At 46.5% G+C, this 22350-nt stretch overlaps 1 protein-coding gene across 1 annotated transcript; it reads left to right on the top strand.

The window, feature by feature from the left end:
• The first annotated feature begins 12626 nt into the window (after positions 1–12626).
• Positions 12627–16878, top strand: FOXI2 (forkhead box I2). The gene is made up of 2 exons (XM_006121365.5): positions 12627–13542; positions 13971–16878. Exons 1-2 carry the CDS (start codon positions 12945–12947, stop codon positions 14483–14485), a joined length of 1113 nt encoding a protein of 370 aa, XP_006121427.3. The 5' UTR covers positions 12627–12944; the 3' UTR covers positions 14486–16878.
• Positions 16879–22350: the final 5472 nt, after the last annotated feature.

Raw genomic sequence — 22350 nt, 5'->3', positions numbered from 1 at the left:
ACAAAACTTGTATCTGCATCTAATCTGCAATCTGCAAACATGTCCATGGATATCTGCATTTGTATATGTAGCTGCGGATATGTGCTGCTATAAAATGGATTTTCATAGATTTGAAAGACTCTGTTTATTGTCCCCATTTTAGTGATGGAGAAATCAAGACAGAAAGGCTAAAGGCACAATTCAGTGCAGCGATAAGGGTTGTAAACACCTACACATCCTCTGAGGCAAAGCTAAGACTCATTGCTTCCATTTTAGAACAAAGATAAGCTGCAACTCCACATTTGTCACACAGGTACAAAACCCTTAAGTTCCATGCCTTCCAGAAGAAAGTATCCATGGCTACAGAAGCAGAAAAAGAGGACTAATTCTGAAGCACAGAGTAGCTCTGCTGGAGCCTGGAGCGTTTCTGCCAGCAGGAAAGTCAAAGCAGCCCCCTGTGGCTTAGAAGGAGCTTCGACAGCTGCCCGCAGCAGCCGGTTGCTTCTGTTCCCTCTGTTCTGTGTCTCCCTGCACTGCAGAAATACATGGCCAAGTATCCAGTTAACAGGACACAAAAATCTGTTTACTAGGGAAACCTGTGCCAGCTGTGGATGTAGTCTGAGTAGACCTTGCCTCCCAAAGGGTTCATAGAATCATAAGGCTGGAAGACACCTCAGGAGATCATCTAGTCCAGCCCCCTGGCCCAAAGCAGGACCAACCCCAACTAAATCATCCCAGACAGGGCTCTGTCAAGCTGAGACTTAAAAACCTCTAGGGATGGAGATTCCACCACCTCTCTAGGTAACCCATTCCAGTGCTTCACCACCCTCCTAGTGAAATAGTTTTTCCTAATATCCAACCTAGACTTACCTCCCCCACTGTTCCCCCAACCCGCAATCTCTCCAGGGCTCTGCTTAGCTGTCAGGGAGGGACAAGGCTCCCTTGCTGTGCCTGTGTCCCCCAAGCCTGGCTGGCAGCTCCAGGATGCTGCGTGCTAGGTCCTATTGCCCGTCACTATCATCTTATATGTGTGCTGAGTCCATTTCTGGGCAATTGGTGAGTGCCTGTGGGTGTCATGGGAAGAGGCAGCACGTACCAGAGTGGTAGGGTGGGAAGCTTGAAAAGAACCTGCATATGCTCTATCCAGCTCCAGTCAGAACTATTGTCTCTTCCCCCTTCCCATGTATAAGGAATGAACTTCCACACATTTGGAAAACAAAACACCCCATTCTAGACATCAGTTCTTTAACTTTTACAATACCTTCCATTGAGGGGCTTCAGATTTATGATGAGCTGTGTTCAAAACTGTACCAAACTGTGCTAAAAATCAAATAAATCCAGTTTTTCTCGTTGATGTATTTTTTCCATACTGGGATGCACAAGCAACCAAGATCTTTCCTTATGCTCAGCCTAGTTCCACAGCTGAATTTTTTTGTATTTTTTTTGCATCTTTGTATTTTTTAAGAGGCTGCAAAAGCATTGGAGGGAGCTCAACACGCTGTGTTGTAGGTTTTTCCCTCCCCAGGCTCTCCCTCAAGGATTTTAAAATTTATTCTTAGCAGACTATGATAGACTGACTAAATAGGTTAAGACAGGCTTCTGTCAATTTTCTGGGTCTTTAACAATTCAATCCAACAATTCAACAAAAAGTACCTCACCTTTGATTTCTTTTGAGTTTCATTCCAAAAACTTAAAGCCAAATAAAACCTGAAGCTAATCCTCATCTTTCTGGCCCAACTCAGACTAACTCCTTTCCCAAGTGGAAAATGCAGGGTAAGCATGGAATGACTGTAATTCAAGAAGGGAATAAGAATACAAAGACCAATTCCGGTTGACAGATATATGTTTGTAGCCTTATTATTGACTTCAGGCCATGGTCCAGAAGAACAAATATTTTCACTCCTGGATAAGTAGAATCTCATTCACTTTTCTCCCCTAACTTCTGACCATTTTAAGGGGAAAAAAGAAGCAAGGTTAAGGTCTGCAGTCAGCTAGAGACTTCATTCTACACCAGCCTAGTAAATACACACCAGTCCTGAAGGGTGATAGAAATGTAGTCATGTTAGTCTGGTGTAGCTGAATCAAAAAACAGGACTATGTAGCACTTTAAAGACTAACAAGATGGTTTATTAGGTGATGAGCTTTTGTGGACCAGACCCACTTCCTCAGATCAAATAGTGGAAGAAAATTGTCACAACCATATATACCAAAGGATACAATTTAAAAAAAAAATGAACACATATGAAAAGAACAAATCAAATTTCAGAACAGAAGGGGGATTGGGAGGGGAGGTGAATGTCTGTGAGCTAATGATATTAAAGGTGATAATTGGGGAAGCTATCTTTGTAATGGGTAAGGTAATTAGATTCTTTATTCAAACTCGGGCGTAAAGTGTCGAATTTAAGCATGAATGACAGTTCAGAGGATTCTCTTTCAAGTGCAGTGTTAAAAGGCCTTTGAAGCAGGATGCAGGTAATCAAGTCATTGAGACAATGTCCTTTCTGGTTGAAATGGCAAGAGACTGTTTTTTCTTTGTGATCCTGTCTAATATCTGTTTTGTGGGCATTGATCCTTTGGCGAAGTGTCTGAGACGTTTCTCCAATGTACATAGCAGACGGACACTTTTGGCACATGATAGCAAAAATTATATTTCTAGATGCACAGCAATATGTGTTCTTGATCTTATAACTCACTTGGTTAGGTCCAATAATGGTATCAGCAGAGTGAATTGTGGACAAAGCTGGCAACGGGGTTTGTTGCAAGGGAAGGTACCAGGGTTGGTATTAGTGTGGTATGTTCATCCTCGCAGATAAGAACTCCGCTACCTCAGAGGAAGGAAGCCTAAGGGAAGGACAGTATGGCATCCATCATTCATGATTTTGCAACAGCTAAAGCGAGAGGGAAAAATGTTTGAAGACTTGAGTGTAGTGAGAGTAGAATAAACTTGTTATTAGGTAAGTGTTTGATGACTTCATATTTTTTTCCAATATGTAATTCATATTTAAGCCCTTTCCTCCCACTAACTTTAGGCTCCTAGTAACCTTAATCCGGCCCCGATGCCAACCTGGTTTATTTTTTACACCACTAAACTTCCACTGAACTCTCCTGTTCTACAAATGGTAGGTGCTTGACAGGGCTGCCTAGCTCCTTTACTGGGTGGGAAAGTTGGTGGGACTGGTGGTGATTGGGACAGCTCCTATACCAGGGGGAGGAGAACATGTGGGGAGGACACATCTGTAGTCCCTCCTCCTTTAGGGGCTCTAGCACTCATTGGCTAGCAAATGGAGGCAAGAAGTTGATTGGTCCCTCATTCATAGAATCATAGAGCTGCAAGAGACCTCAGGAGGTCATCAGTCCTCCCCCCTGCCCAAAGCAGGACCAACCCTAACTAAATCATTGTCCCCTTGTTATTTATTTAAACCCCAGTCCTGTCTTCTCTGTTTCATAAATTCCATGCACCACCCTGTACTGGGACCTTCAGCGCAATTTTGCAGATTTTGTGGGCCTGACTGATCACCCCTTCTGGGGTCAGGAAGGATGTTTTCGTCCCATAGGAGACAAATTGGCATTGGGCCCCAGAGTTTTAAACCTTTCTTGCAGCATTCTGGAGGCACAGTTAGGGATAAGGAGGTTAGCTTGTTGCAATTCACATGTGGTTTTCAGTCCAGTTAAAAAGAATAGTTCCAACAAGTAAAAGACCTTGCATTTTGCTGGGGCCTTGTACTCACAGGACGGTGGAGACTTTATGGCCTTCATGAATCAAGCAAGTATACGTGCTATATCCGTTAGTGCCTTCTGTCCTCTTTGTGGGACTCAGATGATGGAGTTGAAACCCAGGAGCAGACTGAAAAGAGCCAACCCCTAGTTATGGGTTATCTGATGGGAGCCCTGTAACTCCTGCTATTGAACATGACTGGTATGTGAGAGTCTGCATGAAAGAGTGGGTAGTCCCACTCCGCAATGTTAAGTTTAACATGGCTTTAAACTGCCTCTGTGTTTATCCTCATTGCAGGTGTGTCCAGATCAACTGTCATCAGTAGTTGCCTGCTACTGACTGGCTGTCTCTGCACCACTTGCAAGACAGTTGGACACTCCCAGTAGCAAAAGGCATGTCTTCCAAACAGCACAAATCCCCTTCCTATTGGTAGCTTAAATTAGCTGATTTTGTTCCCAGAGGAGGAGTATGAGCTACACTGTGAATGTCAATATCAAGTCTTTTCCCACAAGACATATATGCTTGAAAATCTACAATGTGTTCAGTGCTCCTCAGTCTTCCCAGAGACTGGCCATGAAAATATGCAGTCAGTGCTCTAGCAGGTGGCAGCAACTTTCTCTCCCTGCATTTTAGTGGCTAATCTGCCTTTAGGTCTGACATCATGCATGTACCCAGGTTCAGCTCTGGAAATTACATTTTCATCCCCTGCATTTTTCATTGACAAAATAACACAAAATAAAACATACACCCTCCACAGACTTATTATATCAACAAATTCACTGCTTCTTAGAAAAAGTCAGCTGTTCAGGTTTCATGTTTGAAAGTCTCAGAAGAGCGGCCACATGTGTGTCTCCCAACCTCGCTGGGCAAATTTGCTGCCACATGTTAGACGGCTCTGCAGTCAGCTCGCTGTAGGCAGCCCACTGCCCTGCTAGCCCGACAGGGACCCTTGCCACTGGCCCTCCACCTGGACTCTATTGTCCTGCAACATCCATGCCAGACCATGTATGTTGCAGGACCAAAGAATCCTGGTTAAGAGAGTTTCAGCCTGTAGTATCATTAGCTTGCGTGGGCACAATACATTTCTTCAGATGAGTGGAGCAAGAGGCACATATTTTTTGTTTAGTGTCTAAGGGCATGTCTACACTAGAAAATTATTTCAAAATAACTAAATTTGAAATATTAATGCCCAAAATAACTATTTAAAAATAAGCTTGTTCCCTGAAGAAAGCAGGAGTATTGATTTTGAAATAACAAGCTTGTTATTTCAAAATAACGTGCTTGGAAGTGTGGACACTCTGATTATTATTTTGATGTAAGGGGGGGGTATTTCAAAATAACTCCCTAGTGTAGACCAGGACTTAGGTACTACAGGACCACTTACTTTTTTGTTCTGGTTTGATTATTTCTAGCCCAGTGATGAGCATTAAATGATAAAATATTTATTAAATACCTTATAATTTAACAGTATAATGTTTGAAGCCAATGTGCTCTCTGGAATAATTCCTCCAAAATGGAGAGGACATTGCTCTTGTTACATTTGTGATGTTAATATAATTGGTTTTAAAATATGACAAAAAATGCATGGGTATATATTGCCTTCAGTGTTCTCTCACCTTCTTACTGGCATGAATTTATCCATTGATGGTTTGAAAATGTGTCTGTTCATGTACTCTAGGAGCTTCTCCAGGAAAATAATTTCACAATAAGTGAACCAGCACAGTCAACCTGACTTCACCCAGTTTCACCCCACAAATGCTCCACCACGAAATTCTATCAAGTCTCACCCCCAAAACCTTTATATAGTTTCCTAAACCCTAAGGCTATGTCTATACTGCAGGGTTCTTGCGCAAGAACTTTTTGTGCAAGAGTTCTTGCACAAAAAGTTCTTGCGCAAGAGCGTGTCCACACTGCCATGTGCTTTTGCACAAGAGCATCCATGGCAATATGGACACACTCTTGCACGAGAAAGCTCTAATGGCCATTTTAGCCATAGGGGTTTCTTGTGCAAGAAACCCCTGTTGCCTGTCCACACGTGCCTTTTTGTGCAAGAGCTCTTGTGCAAAAAGGCTTATTCCTCATGGGGAAAAAGCCCTGTGTTTTTACGCTTTACTGTACTTTTTCTTGCACAAGAACGTGCTTGTAGTGTGGACACTCCACAAGTTTTTGCCCAAAAACGGCTGGTTTTGAGCAAAAACTCTGCAGTGTAGACATAGCCTGGTGCTTTCTCAAATATTTAGGAAAACAGGTGGCCCTTGAACAGTATTTTGAAGGTCAGCAGATCAAGTTCTTCTACCAAACAAGATAAGGAAGCAAGTTTCAGGGTGGCAGGCCCCTCAGTGAAAATCAGGAGGCGATAGAAGCAAAATTCTTGGATTTCTTTCTGGTACGCAGCAGGAACCTAGAGAGTGAATAAAGTGATAATCTCCTCCTTGCTGCCTCAGCTCCCACTTTTCTTCTGCCCCCAGACACTACCTCAGCCAACCTCCACTCACCCTCACCTCCATTCCTTCTGCTCCACACACTTCATCAGCCATCTTCACAACATCTTGGACCAGCATTGCCCCAGAGCTGGACATTGTGCAACTGGAGGCAGGGGAGCCAACAGGGTTGCCAGGACCCTGGGCAAAGGGGGATGGGCCCAGCTCTGCACTCCCCGATGCCTCGGGCAGAAGGAGCAGGGCTGGTGGGCAGCCAGTCCTCCAGCACCACCCATATGGTCTGGCATCCCCCCTGATCCTGCTGCCACTCAAAACTGACGTGAGCATGTCACATGCCACTCCCAGGGCAATTCTAAAAGGCCTGGGGCTTCCAGCCACACTGCCAGTACTGTGGCAACAGTGACTGGGAGCCCCAGGCCCTTTAGAATCATTGGGCCCCAGGGCAATTGCTCCCTTTTAGCTCCCCCATTGGTGGGCCTGGGTGGTGAGCCCCAATCCACCCATGTTCCTCATACACACATTATGCCAAATCCAGTGAATGTGTGGCTATTAGTGATATCTCCTATTGCTATTGATACAAATGTTATGTCTCAAAGGCAATAAATTGCATTCACCAAAACAACTAAATTTTGCTTTATGAGACACCCCATCTTTTAGATATGAGAGCATAATTTCCACTGGCATAGTTTTGTGGGCGAGGGGGCATCTGAGGAAAATGCATGATTTCTCATGGAGAATATACACATTTACATTAGATAGAATAAAAATGTATAATGGATATAAAACTTCATGCTGCAGGACATAAACCATTCACATCCTATCTTCCAGTCCCCTACGGTTTTGTACATCTCTGTAGCATCTGTTACTGGCCACTATCAAACAGAGAATACTAGACTAGATGGACTAGTGCCCAGAACTAATATGGGAATTCTTATGTTCTTAACACTATTCATTTAAAAGTCTGGATTTGTCTCTCTTTTACGGAATGCAAAATATAAACAACATTGGAATGAGTAGTTCTAGCTTCAGGGTCAGGCTGCAAAATTCAAATTCATACGAGCTCTATATAATCACACCTTGTGGTAGGGTGTGCATATCCCACACTAGATAGAAAAGGTTACTCCTGCACTATGGGCAGAGGAATTTCCAACTGTCAGACCCTGCTGGGCATGCTTCACCTGCATTCATACTATAAAGGAAGCACCTAGGTCAATCTGGGCTGCAGGCCAAGTAGGAAGGATGCTTTCTGGAGACTTCACCCCAGAAGCTGTTACAGCCCTTGCCTGTGGAAACTGGAGAATCTGAGACCCAGACCAGAGACCTGTTGCCTACAGCTGACTGTCTGAAGTATGAGTTCCAGGGAGTTACCTGTGTTGAGGAGTCTAGAGACCCTGATATTATATGGACGATTGCCAGAGCTGTCCCTTGGATATAGTGAATTGGGAGCAACTGCCCCAGGTCCTGCACTTTGATAAAATTGTGAGGTGGCAGGTGGGGAATTGAGGCAGGAGGCAGGCCCCGTACCAGAGCCTCCCTCTCCCTTCATCACTTCCTGCCCACCATTGGGCCTCACTGATCAGCACCTTTCTTGAAAAAGGGATGTAAATTACACACTTTGAAATTGCAAATGAAGCCGGGATTTAAATTTCCCATGCTTCATTTGCATAATGGCAGCCGTGGTTTTTTTAGACACGGGGCTTTTCGATAGAAAAACGGCAGTTTAGCTGGAGATCCTTCAAAAAAAAAACAACCTTTTTCAAAAGATCCTGTAAAACTCATTTTTTGAGGAATACAGGATCTTTTGGGAAAAGGTTTTATTTTTGAAAGATCCCCGTCTAAACTGCCATTTTTCTATCGAAAATCCCCATGTTGAAAAAAACTGCGGCTGACATTATGCAAATGAAGCACGGGAAATTTCAATCCCAGCTTCATTTGCAATTTCAAAGTGTCTAATTTACATCCCTTTTTCAAGAAAGGGATGTAATCTAGACACACCTTCAGTGCCTACTACATGCTATGGATCAGATGCTTTGCGGTGTCTAGAGGGTCTGTGGGGAAGGAGGAGCAGTGAGGGAACAGCACACTTGGGGAGGGAATGGAACTGGGCAAGGAAGAGGAGGGGTGAGGTGGGAAGAAGCAGACAGGGGTGGAGCAGGGGTGGAAAAAAGCAGGTCAAGGTAGGGCTTTAAGGGAAGAGGTAAAGTGGGGGTGGAATCAGGGGTACACCCCTCAGCAGATTAGAAACTCGATGTCTATGTCCCAGGTCATGCACCTCTTTAGGGACAGCCCTGATTACAGATCCAGGGAGCATAATAGAAAGTAGTCCAAGAAGGGGTAGTGAGTGAAGTTTCCCACCCATGTAAGGTCAGTGTGTTGTTCCCCATTGACCCATGTGCAGACTACGCTGCCACTGTTAGGGCCCTGGGCTGGCACCTGGTGGAATCGGGTGGGCTTTTTGTGGTGACCCATGGATTTGACTAGTAAGCCATGCAGTCCTGCACTCAAGGGTTATCATGTTGACTCTGTCCACTGAACTGCATTGTCTTGAGTCCCAGGACAATCTGATAGACTATAACTGCATTGTTACCACATTAGGGTTGCCAACTATCTAACCACACAAACCTGAACACCTGGCCCTGCCCCTTCCCTGAAGCCCTGCCCCACTCCCTCCATCACTCACATGCTTCCATCCTCACTCAGATTCACTGGGCTGCAGCAGGGGTGTGGGTTGCAGGGTGTGGGTTCTGGGAGGAATTCTGGGTGCAAAAGGGGGCTCCAGGATGGGGGAGGAGGTTGGGATGCAGGAGAGGGTGCAGGGCATGGGCTCCACAAGGGGGCACAGGGCTGGGGTGCAGAATGAAGTGAGGGGTCTGGGTTACAGCCAAGCAGTGCTTACTTCAAGGGCTCCCTGTTAGTAGCACAGTGGGTCTAAGTCAGGCTTCCCCTGGACCCACAACATTCCCAGAAGTCACTGGCATGTCCCTGGGGAGAAGAGAGGCAAGGAAAGTCTGTACACTGTCTATGCCTGCAGGAACCACCACTGCAGTTCTCACTGGCCACAGTTCCCAGCCAACAGAAGTTGCAGAATCACCATGCAGGGCAGGGGTTGCATGTGGTGACTCCCTGTCCTGGTCCCAAGGGCCACAAGAACATGCCAGACAATTTCCCAAGGGCCACAAGGAGCCTGCCTTAGCACTGCTGCACTGCCAGGTTTTTAGCAGCCTCCAATCCTCCAGGAATAGCCCTCCAGGAAATCAAGCCTGATTCCATGAGATTCCTGGAGAAACCAGGAGGATTGGCAATCCTATACCATACCCAAGCTCCAGCCCAAAGGGAGACAGAATGTGCATACATTGCCACACATTATATTCTCTGATCTAAAATACTGATTATGCACATTAACACTCCAAAACATTGTATTGATTTGAGACACCCCTGAAGTACTTTAGCTACCTAACCCAATCTAGCCTATGTATAACCATGTCTTTTTATGTTCCATGTTATTTAAGAAGGAAGTGTATCATTTTTTTCTAAGGCCAACACTAAAACATTTCCACAGCCAAGATAGTCACGGAAATAAAATCCATTTGCCATCAAATTCTGAAGTATCTCAAGGATGACTAGTTTTATGGACTGCATGAGAGTTTTCTTTTCACTGATCTGGAACAACAGATGGGAGAAAACACAACACAATAAAAAGTGTTTTACCAAACCAAAAGAGGAAGTTTGTGCATTTTGTGATATATGTATGTCAGTGAAGTGAAAGATGTGTGATGTACACATGCTTTTTGGTTGTGACATACCACTAGTAGTTTTGGAGGCTTGTCATAACCAAAACGCAGACTGTGAGATATGCTTTTAATTTCACTGACAGGCACAGCTAATTATATCAAAAAGAAAAATCTGTTTTATTCGTTTGATACCATATATATTGGTAACAGGAAACATAATTTATTTCCAGGGCCCAGCAGACTAAATGGTACTTGGTCTGGTTAAATTTTGATATGGAGGGCTCACAGTAAATTGAACCTTGACAGGGTGTTTGGCTGGTAATCATTAGGTAATGTCTCCCACAGTGTTTCTCCAGCCAGATGTATAAATGGGGATCTGGATTTGACAGTGACTAGCATATGGGAAGAGTCACTCACTGCTTGTGGTGTAAAGGGTCATGAGTTCATATATATTACTGAATATTTCGTAATGGTAGGTTTCATTCCAAATGTCAATTCTATAGAAAAGGGATGAACGAGAATATAAATAATTTCTTGCAAATTTATTTTCCAGAGATTGAATATTTGCTGTTATAACATTTGATGGTTACAATATCAATGATTTGTACCAGAGACAGGCACAGTAAGCTGGTTATTTTCAAAGGATGGCCCTGATCTTTACCAAAGCACCAATTCAGCCTTCAATATAGTAGGTAAAGGTTAGCACCCACGGTTAAATATGCATATATTTGCTCTGCTTTAAAATCCTAACTGCCTGGCTTGAGGATGTAATCAAGGAGCCAGGTTTCTAAATGGTCTCTCCTTTAATTGTGCCCACATAATAGGAGGCAATTTTTGAACATCTAGACTGAATTATCTAGAGATCCATTCCTGCATACCTGCAAACAAGGGCAGAGTGTTTTCAGGTTTGTGTAGACTTGGCCATTGGCTGAGCCATTCCATTGCCAGGCCATTGTGTCATCCCTAGCAGGTTGCAACAAGAAGATGTAGGGCTGTCGTGGCCTCCTCAGTCTGTGAACAGGGCTTAAAACAAGCTCTGGACTAGTCGAAGTAAGCTAGGAAGTGCAGGAAACTCATGTCTCGGCACTGTCCCATTGTGGGCCTTTGTGACAAATAGCTGTGCAGCCTCTTCATGCCCCCATCATGTTCAGAACTGCTAGGAATGTCTTGTCTGTAGGACTAATGTGCTTGAGTGGCCCCAAGGTCTTGGTGCAAAGGGAAATTCAGATGCACAAGGAGAGTCAGATCAGGCCAGCAGGAGCACACATGTCTCTAGCTTGAACCTGCCCCTCCCCTGGTCGCCCATGCACCTGTGCAGGTGAAGTCAGACTGCAATCATGGAAGGGCCGTGTACACAAAGGCTGCATGGCCTGACTTTGCAACTCTGCCCTTGGAGCGCTATTGCACCTGCCCACACTGTCGCTCTCTCCTTTGAAGGGTTGTTTGGCCTGCAAAGCACAGGGAGAGGGCAGCCTCCGTCCTGCTTTGTTTAGAAAACACGAGTGGGGAATATGGGGCCAGGGAACATTTTGGCTTAAATCCAGTCCCTGTTGAAAACGTTCGGTTGGGCTGGGCCGAAGCAAGGGCTGCGCTTGAGCAGCTCCTTCGGGCGCGAGCACTCGGAACAGCCCCGGCACCAGCCCCTTCGTGCCGGCGAGCCCCGAGTCCCGCGGGCTGGGTGCTGCTGGGGCGCGGGCAGGCAGAGCGCGGCTCGCGGGCAGGCGGAACTCAGAGCGGGGATTGTAACGTGAGCAGTGGGGCTGCCAGCTGCTTCGCCTTGGCTCGCGGACTGGGATAAAGTGACAGGCCCCGCCGGCTTGCTCCGCTCTGCAGCCCCCCGGCCGTGCCCGCGCCGCCCTCTCTGCGCAGGGTGCCAGGCTGGGGTCCGGCAGGTGGGTGCATCCCTTCGGCTCGGGGGCGCCCGCGGCTGGCTTGCTCGGGGCGCGCTCGGGGCGCTGGGTGCCAGCAGCGGGCTGGGCGGGGAGCGAGCGAAGGCGGCGGGAGCCGGGGTGCGCTGGGGCGGGCTGTGTGGGCCTGGGGCGGTGCGAGGCGGGTTGTGCGCTGGGGGTGGCTGGTGGGGGCGGCTGTGAGCACGAAGGTGACGTGTGCAGCGCGGGAGAGGGGTGTCCGGGGTTGTGCGGAGGGGTGGTCACTTCAGGGGTCTTTCTAGAGGGGCAGTGCAGAGGGTCGGGTCACGTCACCCTGGGCCTGCAGCGGGGGCAGGAGCTGCCGAGTGCAGCGGGGGCAGGGTGGCATGTGCACTGGACCGGGCAGGGTGTGAGCTGGTCAGGACAGGGGCTCTCGACTTTTCTCTTTCTGAGCCCTCCCAACAGGCTGTACAAACTCCACTGCCCACCACTGCTACCACAACGGGGGGTCTGCATATGAAAGCCCGGCCCAGCATGGCTGGGGAGCGAGCAGGGCACTTGCCAGGCCCCATGCTACAGGGGTCCCGGGAAAGCTAAATTGCTCATGCTTGGAGTTCAGCGCCAAGTGGCAGGGCTGGGAGCCTCAGCCTGCAGCCCCGCGCGGGATTCAGTTTCTGCTCAAGGCTCACACTGGCCCTGCTTGGCGGCCCTCCTGAAACCTGCCCCCAGGGGTCTGGCCGCTGACTGAGAGCCCCGGGGTGAGAGGGTGCGGGCGGGATAGAAGTGGTGTAGAGGGGGTTGGTCTAGAGGTTGTGCAGGGGGTGGGGCAAAGCAGGGTGGGTGGTGCACACCGTGGGAGGGGCTGTATAGAAGAGAAGTGGTGCAGAAGGCGGTCAGGAGGGCAGGGTGGTCTGGGGGCAGTGGTGAGGTGCATGGGGGGTTGCTTAGAGGGCGCAGAGGGGCTGTTCCCAGGGTAGGTGGGGCAGCCCGTTGGTTGGATGGAGGTGGAGTGGCGACGGGGCGGTGCTGCCCCTTGCTCCAGCCTGATTCTGCTGTTTGCTCGCTGGTTTGAGTTTGCCTGCAGCCTGAGTCCGTCCCGGGCCATTATCTAGATGTCTTTCCGTAGTGCCTGAGAGCTCAGCAGTCCGACACAGCCTGGGCTGATGATCTCTGTGTGGAGTCCTTCAAACTCCACCGCTCGCAGGGGATTATGAACTCATTTGGGCAGCAGCCCACAAATTCACAGTCGACCCCTCTCCAGCATCCGAATGCACAGGATTTGCTGGACATGGCGGTGTACTGTGACAACCTGAGCGTGTACCCGCAAAACCTGCACCACCACCACCCACAGAGGCCATCAGCTCCTCCCGGAGGCTATGGGCTGAGCGAATACAGCCCCCCGGCCGCGAACCCCTACCTCTGGCTCAATGGACCTGCCATCAGCTCCTCGCCTTACCTCTCTGGGACTAATGGGGCTTCCTTCATCCCCTCGGGTTACGGGACCAGCCAGAGACAGTTCCTGGCCCCGGCCTCAGGCTTTGGGGGCACCGATCTCAGCTGGTTGTCTCTCTCCAGCCAGCAGGAGTTTTTTAAATTGGTGAGGCCCCCCTACTCGTACTCGGCCCTGATAGCGATGGCCATCCAAAACGCGCCGGAGAAGAAGCTGACCTTGAGTCAAATTTACCAGTACGTGGCCGAAAACTTCCCTTTCTACAAGAAGAGCAAGGCAGGCTGGCAGAACTCCATCCGGCACAACCTGTCCCTCAACGACTGCTTTAAGAAAGTGCCGCGGGATGAAGACGATCCAGGTAAGGAAACTCCCTTTCTCCCCCTCAGGAGGGTTGGCAGCGCGTTGCATGCGTGTCCTGAGGAAAGTCACAGCGCGCTGGCTGCAGCTCCCGGGCCCAGGGGAAAAGGCGAGTATTGCTCTGCACTGGCTGCAATAAACGCGAGTACAGAGCCGGGATGCTGACCGCTGGCCCTGGCACGTTCGGGTGTAAGAGCAACGCCAGGCTTGTCTCTCGTTCCAGGGCTGCTAACCATTCGCCGCGGGGCAGGGCTCTAGCGGCTGCATCTGGGAAGGCACAAACAGGGAGCCCGGACCAAGGGTGCAGGAATGTTGCGTTCTCCCACCCCTCCCCCTCCCGGTGGCCCATCACCCAGGCGCTTACTGGTGGGGCAAAGCCTGGCCCGGCTGTGTTGGGCCTCGTCTCATGTGCTGCTCATTTATCCGCAGGAAAAGGCAATTACTGGACCCTGGACCCCAACTGCGAGAAGATGTTCGATAACGGCAACTTTCGCAGGAAGAGGAAAAGGAGGGCGGAGGCCCCTGGGACCAGCGCCCCGGGAGTGCCCGGCAAAGCGGAGGACCAGAGCGGCGGTGCCTTGAAGTCGCCAGACCCAGCCAGCCCGCTGGTCCTAAGCTGCCCTGCCCCGCCGAACTCTGCCGGCGGCTGCGGGAGCGGGCCCCAGTCCTCCCCCGCGCCCGCACGGAGCCCCTGTTTCTCCAGCTTCGCCTCCAGCATGCAGGCCTTCGCCAGTGGGAACAATGGCTTCGCCAGGCCGCTCTCGGCAGGGCTGGCGGGCGAAGCGTCACACGGAAGGCAAGCTGGGCCTGCTGTGAGCGCGGGCCCCACGTCCAACAGCGGCACGGCCCATCCGCGAATGAACTCCTGTGCAAGCGGCCAGCACTTCCTGAACAACTTCAGCGTCAACCACCTGATTTACAGCAGGGACGGGACAGAAGTTTGAGCGGACTCTGAAATAACTTGGGGGAAACTCACAGAAGCCACGTTCTGGGCCTAGAACTGTGTATATACCATGGTACCCAAAATAGCTTCTTGTTAGGTCTTGGACACTGTGCCTTAAAACTCCCACCCGCTAAATGTCCATAGACTCTCTCTGGTTGAGGTGTCCTCACACCCAGAATCCCATTCGGTAGTTTGTTTACAACATTGATACTATGCATACAGAGCTAGACGATTGACCTTAACAAAATGCACTAATACACGAGATAGGACTATTTTTGTAATATATGTAATGGTTCCATACAGCTTTTAGAATAAAGTGAATCTTTTTAATAGAGGTGAGAGCGCCCAGACGTGACAGTTCAGTGTAATATGTTGCTGATCTATGCAATCCAGATAACAAAAAGCTCCCCACTCGTGTGTGGGTTGTTTTAAATCTAACTTGATGCAAAATTATTGTCTTTGTTTTCTACGTGTTATGGAATTACAACATTTTGTCATCTACTATTTTAAATTAAAATGGATTTTCCATACAGATGACAATGATATTTATTTGTTCTTTCAGGACTTTCCAATTAGAAAATGCCTTCGGTTTTTCACTCTGTCGTTGTTCTGCACACATTGTATATTTTGTTTTAGTCTGAGAAGCACCAGGCCCCCCACTACTATGCTGGCAAGACGCAAAAGAGGCACCGATAGCATGTCCAATATCTCTGTTACATCAAGCTTATATGTATGATATAATTTTATTATTCCTCGGTCTTTAACAGTACAACAGTAATTTGGTTTAAACAAATGGCTGCCTTCTAAAACTAAAATAATGACTACAAATAATTCTCATTGGGAATTTAACACAGACCTGAAGCCATGTAATTGCACAGTTGTTCTCTTGTGCTTTAATGCAAAGGCGAGTAAAGTGTACTATTGCCCGAAACTGATCTTAGAATAGTTCGGTGTCTGTCATCGAAGTTAACGTTTGTTTTGAACCCAGTGGAGGCGAGAGAGACTTTCGATCAGATAGGATGGATTGGATGGTGATTGGAGAGCAACAGAGCGCGCGGTCCTATCAAGTATCAAACAAACGTGCGTGCTAGTAAATAGCTGGAAAAGATTCCCAGGTCTGCTGGTAGGAGGCTCGTTCGGAATCGAAACGTCAAATATCTGCAGATTACACCGATTTTTTTTCTCGAAAAGACACAATGGAGAGTAAGGCCCCTGAAAGGAGAGAAAATATCGCCTTAACGCAGCTATTGGGGACACTATTTCTAATCCAGTCTTTACGGGGGGAGAGATTTTGATTCAGTTTTGGCCTTTGTTCAGGGAACTGGACATGACATTGGCTTGTCAAACATAGAAAGGACTTGTAAGTATATCGGAATTGGGACAGATCCTCAACCACTTTATACCAGCTGGGATCCGGCTTTGTGGCTTTAGCCATTACATGTTTGCTTTATTAAACCACCCCACTCCGATCACAGTGATGTTCCTTACGCTTAAAAATGTCTTTCCAGGCGCCGGCGGACTTTAAGGAGCCCAGAGGCAAAGCTCTGTTGCTAGTCTAGCTGGCCAACCTGTTTGCCAGGGCTGGAGGCGCTAGGCAAAGAGGGACAGCGGTGTAGAATTCTCCTGCAACAAGGAAAAAGCACAACCTCCTGCAATGGATCTGACGGTCGTCAGGAGACTTCTGGGGAAGGATCTGTGTTAAGTAAATCAAGTATATCTTTATGCCTAGCTTGACAAAGGCCTATTTTTAGGACGATAACCGGTGTGTCAAAGTGGGACCAACTAGTATTTTACGCTGTGAAAATACTTGATGCATTAGCACCATGTGGCTTTCTTCTTTTTACTTGCCGTAGTAACCTATACTACTCCCACTGTGCGCACTGCCTTACAATGAACCGGCCATTAAAATAGTAGCACTGAAAGAATCGGACCCAGCTGGGATTTCAGCGCAGGCTACAAGTGCGTCTGGTCTGCCTACACTGCGGAGGAGTGGAGACCCAACGAAGGCTTAACTATACAAAGATTTTCAAAGCTGAGCTTGTCATTTTGGTGTCGGTTAAAATGTGTTTTAAGTGACTGCTTAATAGAGCTTGGCTGACCGAGGCAAAAGGTGAGCCTACATTGTTATGAGCAGAGCCCGCAGTCTACACAGGACATACACTCAGTCCCCTGTTTTCACACTGGTACTATCAGCAGGTTCGCGTGTTGAGCGTCCAATCCCCAGGGCCGTTTGTAAATAAACAAACTCTTTTATTTTTTTCCAACACAAAAGATCATCTTTGTGTCGGCCCACGGAGCTGACAATAATTTATATGAAGAATTTCAGATTTAATCGAGCGTCCAAAATTAATCCGGATCCCCGCTGAGGAGCTCTTTAATTACTAGTTTCCTGAATGCTAACCTCTTCAACGATCTTTTCCTCGGGGGGGGGGGGGGGGTAAAGGGAGTATGGTAGAAATCTAGGGAACAATTCTGTTCTCCCCAACTATGGAGACTTCCAAAGTTCGGCCCGAGATCTTATCCACGCTTTTTAAATTTGGTCTCAGAAAGATTGATTTTGTCACTTGCCTCACCATTAAAATGGAGATAGGAACACTTTTTAGGATATTAGTTTACCATTCCGGCTAGTGTTGTCAAAAACTGACGCTAACAAACGTTTCTCCTCCTAGGTATGCCTGGTGCTGCAACAAGTCTGATGTGCTTGCGGGAGATTTATTAAAAGAGAATGATCATTATCGCTTTGAAAACCATGTACTAATTTGTCCTTTTCTAAGTACATCTTTACTGCTAACTGGAGAAAAGACTTCGAGGTTATACAGAGTTTTATAATGCAATATAAGAAGCTCGAAACAACTAGAAAACTACATCTGACATTGAAGACTTTAGCTACTAAAGTTCAAACTTCTAAATCACTTGATTGCTTGTCAATTACATAAAGTTGGCTCAGTGCAATGGCTCTAATTAGTGAAAGGGGAGTGTTTGGGCAAAAGTTCAGGTTAAGTTTGTACTTTTTATTAAATATTTGATAGGAATCAAGATGGGTTTGGTTAATGCTACTCACTTATTACAGCTTGGTGCATTTTTACTCTTTAGAGTGTGTTTTTGACGGTCCTTGAGTTTGAAATAACTATCGTATTACATAATCTGTTAAAAAGAGTTTGAAGGCTCCACCCTCACCCTTGTACATGTTAAAAAATAAGTTTCATAAAAGAAAAAGTTGGATATATTACTTGGACTCACTTGATAGATATCATGCTGGAAAATATTTTGCGTTTTAAAGCACACAAACAGGACTACAACTAAATCTAAGACTTTAAGATTATATTGGATTGTATATTTCCATAAAAGAGGGGTTAAAATATGCAAGATTTATGTGCAAGGCTTTCTCTAGCCAGACATATGTCTTAAAAGAGAATCCAACTTTAAAACAGGCCTAGAATGGGATTTAACTGTAACTGTAGCATTTGACCAATGTCGAACTTCAGTGTTGTAAATAACATTTTATGTAATGCAGCAGCTGCGAATGGTTCATATGAGAATAACTGCTATTTCCACGACTGACCATAAAAATTGAGGAAAATAATCCCTGTATTTTACCTGTATTTATAACTGCCCATCAAAAAGAACATTTCAGTTCTAATCGCTAAGTATATTTCACAGCTGAAAAGAATGAAAAACAATGTTTCAAAATACTGTTTCATAGCGTTTCAAAACAGTAACAATTGTCTGTATCACTAAGTGTAGTTATTTGTTTGCAGTTCGTTTAATCTTAGATACTTCTTTATAAAACGCTGGTGAACACGGTAAGTAAATTATTAATTTTCTGAATTAAGTGGAGAGAGAAACTTGTAGCCCGACAAATTCCCGTTGCTAAATTTCTGGCAGCAAACGGATAAATAGAGGTATAGTAAGCTGTAAAATCTGCTCTTAGTTGAAACACGCTGGTTAAAGTAACTGCGTTTTCATTAGGACGAACAAAGAAACCACATAAAACACAGAAAATAATAGGCAGGAGATGGAGTAAGGCTGTGTCTCCTTTCTATCTAAATGCCTGATTTTTAATAAGAAACATGATGTGCTGAAATCAAAGATAGTAAATAAAGTAAAACACCTTATAATTGGTTTATAATTGAATGCATTCTTTCCATCTGCAGTCAGGAGCAAAGTGAAATTGACATGAGTCCCACAAACAAGTTCCGTGCGAGCAGCCGCTAGACAATACGTGTTGGCAGAGCCAAAGAACTCCCCCTGAGAGAGACTGAAGACACTGTGACCTCAGAGCTGGGAAACAAATTCTGTCACTCAAACCTCATTTTCTTCTGCTGTAGGATTACGGGATCCGGATCCAGCTGTATTGACCGAGTGGGGTATTGTCACCTTGGGGCAACTTCCATTAGGGTAACCAGGGACATTTACAGCCCCCTTGAAAACACACTCCGCTATGCGAGCCTACCCATTTTCGACTATGGACAGTGTCATTTTATCGTCGACAGTGAGTCTGATCCTGCATCCACTAAAATCGGAGGAATTTGACCATTGACTTCAGCGAGTGCAGACCCTAAAGCCTACTGAGACCGTGGGAGCATGTTAGCTGTCTAGGAAAGCCAGCCATCTATTTATACGCGGTGGGCTAATTCCAATTTCAGAGAGACCAGGAGAAACGTTTACAGTATTTGTAAATACAGAGCAGTCTAACCTCAGCGCGGTGAAGTTGTAATTCATGTACATAAACGCATCTGTTTAGGGAAGAATTCTGTCAGCCGGGGGCAAATTGCTGGTTTTAGTGGAAACGTATAAATATAGGCAGTTGTATATAAGCAACCCACGGGTATTTCCCCTGCCTAGTTGCTTTGATTGAGGCTCCTACTTGAGAGAGATGAGCTCCGTGCAAAAGACGACAGCCTACCTGCCCCCCGTAGTTAGCGACAGGAGCCTGCCCCATGCCTATTGAAGCCCAGAACTAGCCTTAGTCTCAGAGTTACTTTTCGGAGACTTTCAGGATTGCCAAGCTACTATAAACATTTTGCTGAGCTCCAGTAGCTCCTTGCATCTGAAGGCAATGGGACAAACCCAGTCCTGCCAAACTGCGGGGGGCAGAATTTGGGGGGGGGGGTGACAAAGGTTTGGGCACTGTGTTGTTTCCCTGATGCAGGGCAGATCAGGAGCTGGATCACTGCCCAGAGAACATTAGAGGAGTCTGAGGGCTGTTTTATCTTGTTAGCTGCCCACGTAGGAACAGCTGGATACCCCAATCATATTTCCTTTCATTCATTGAAGCATGGAGTAGGTAAGGGAAGGCTCTCTACACCACTCCCGGAGTCTCTTACACAGGGAGAATATTCAAGGAGCTAAAACGAGTTGATGCAAAACGAGTTGATGCTTGATTTGAGCCAGGGTATACTGGTGAGTCTGGACCAATTATATGGACACTGAGATTACAAGATTAGGAAGCTACTGTTACCTCCCTAGAGCAGTGCACTGATTGTGTGTGTGTATGATATGAATTCAGCCTCAGATCCTAAACCAAGGCAGTTTAGAAGTCCCTCACAAAAACAATGAAGCATGATTTAATTACTATTCCTCCTCATAAAATGCCTTGGCCTGGGGCTTGAGAGGGCACAATGACATTGGGCTCAGAATAATAATCTTGATTTCAATTTCATGCAGACTTTACCTGCAAGGTGCCCAATGGATTAATTTACAGAAATGGAAGAGCTGACAGATTCCAAAGAATACATTTGGTTTTGCTGCAGAATTCTTATCCCTTGAGGAAGTCTATGATACACTGAAAAACAAGAAATTACTTTGTTTAAAAAAAAAAAAAAGACACCAGCACTAAATACCTTAATCTGTAATGGACCTACTGAATTTGGACTCATACATTTTAGTCTTAACTCTAGAGGGTTCACAAATACAATAATTCTCTATGCCTGAGTAGATTTTTGCTGCATTGTGGATAAACAGAAGATGCTTACTATATATGAAAATAGGCAAGTGGCAAATGCAATTTATTTGCTAGATTTATTTCCCTATTTTCACACACACAGAAGCCTAGTGCACAATTCATTCAGGGTCCCAGACACAGCAACATTTCCCAGGGTTGCACAGGACATTCCTCTTTGACTTTTTCAAGAAACAGTCGCAGCAGAATGAGCACCAATTGCATGCAGGCCTCACACTGGATTTTAGTCAGTACCAAATCCCAATTTTGAAATCTCAATCTTAAAAACTGCCTGCCAATAGTGTGCATCTATGGGAATTTTGTGTGCACAAGGAATGCAGGACTGTGCCAGGAATAGCTATGGGAAGCTACTTTACGTTTCCTATTATTTATACTACACTTCCTGAACAGGTATACCTGACTCATTAATCCAGCTGTCTACTTACTAGCCATGATCCTGGGGGCAATAGGACTAGAATTAATGGGAAATGAAAGGGATAAACATGTTAGTGCAAAATTAAGTGGAAAATAGAACATTTTAATACTATGATTTCCTCAAGAAATTCAAATTCATATTGTACATGGCCCTTGCACTTGATAGGCTGCTGAATCTGGTCTTGGTGATAATGTTTTCTGCCTCTCTGGATGAAGGAAAAAAGGCTCAGATGGGAACATTTGTTGAGAGCAAAAGATGTCCATTGAATGGGGAGTCACTTCTATTTCTTCAAGGAGGCCCAATCCAGCAGCAGAATTCTCCAACTATGAACATGAATGGAAACATGACCCAGTCCCCAGGAGGACGCATCCATTCTGCATCTCCCTAGGCTGTCCATGCTGGCAGGCTCTGTAGGAGACACAGAGCTTTTTATCCACTGTGCTGAATGTAGGGTTCAAGAAATTTTCACTGCCCTTCAGTGTGCTGCAACCCTGACTGGAAGGGATGTCACATGGCTTTAAACATCAATATTCTAGTATGAGATGTTACAACATGTTAGAGTGTGTGATGGAATGCACTGGTACTGCAAGAGTTAACTCTGCCCTTTGGGCTGAAGAGGCCACACCCCTGGGTCCTGCTGGGCATGCTCTGGCTGGAGACTAGTATAAAAGAGTGAAACCCGCCTCATTCAGGTGTGACTGACTGCTGAGGAGGCAGCATGAATGCTGTGGACTCCAGTTTGAGAACTGTTGAGACCCCAGGTGGTGGAAGCCAGAGATGCCAACATGCAGGCAAATGCACAAGTGATGAAGCTGCTGAGCCACGCAAGCCCAGGGGCCCAAAGACTTTGGAGACACCAGGTCCACTGTACCAGGGCAGAATAAGAAGTAGCGGAGGAGGAAGAAGTAATTGTGCTGAGTGGGTGTTGGCATGTTTTAGATGGATCATCCACTGATCCAGAGCACACTTGCCATTGCTAGAGCCCTTAGACGGAACACAGTGGAGTAGGGAGACTCCTGTTTAGCTTGTATACAATCCTAGGTGGTAGCTCACTCCCCTGACTGGCCAGTAGGCCCCGCAGCCCTGCTGCCTGTGGTCATTGGGCCATGCAACTCTGAAAGATTGGGCAGTTATATGTGACAGTGGCAGTTGGGCCACACTGCCCTGAGGGAGAGGGCAGTTGTCATGACTTTTGCCCTTAGGCAATGCTATCCCAAGACAAAGGGTGTCTGCACAGACTTGGCCACAGGGAAATAATAAGTTAATAACCCTCACCCCAAAAGGGGACAGAGTGTACTTGCCCTATGATAGCGTATTACAAACATAGCACACTACCTTTATATGAGTCTTCCTTCCTTTCCATATACTGCCCTGAAATACTTCCATTTTGGGTTATACCTGAGGGCAGATTGAGCCCATTGTCTTTGAACAGTAGCAGATAATCAGTGAAGTATATACCTGATTAATGCATAGAGTGGGACTCATGTAG

This window comes from Pelodiscus sinensis, chromosome 8 (assembly GCF_052426305.1).
Source record: "Pelodiscus sinensis isolate ZL-2025 chromosome 8, ASM5242630v1, whole genome shotgun sequence".
In the NCBI taxonomy this organism is placed as follows: Eukaryota; Metazoa; Chordata; order Testudines; family Trionychidae; genus Pelodiscus; species Pelodiscus sinensis.
The sequence above is the reverse complement of the archived record's forward strand: the minus strand, read 5'-3'. Positions and strand labels throughout refer to the sequence as shown.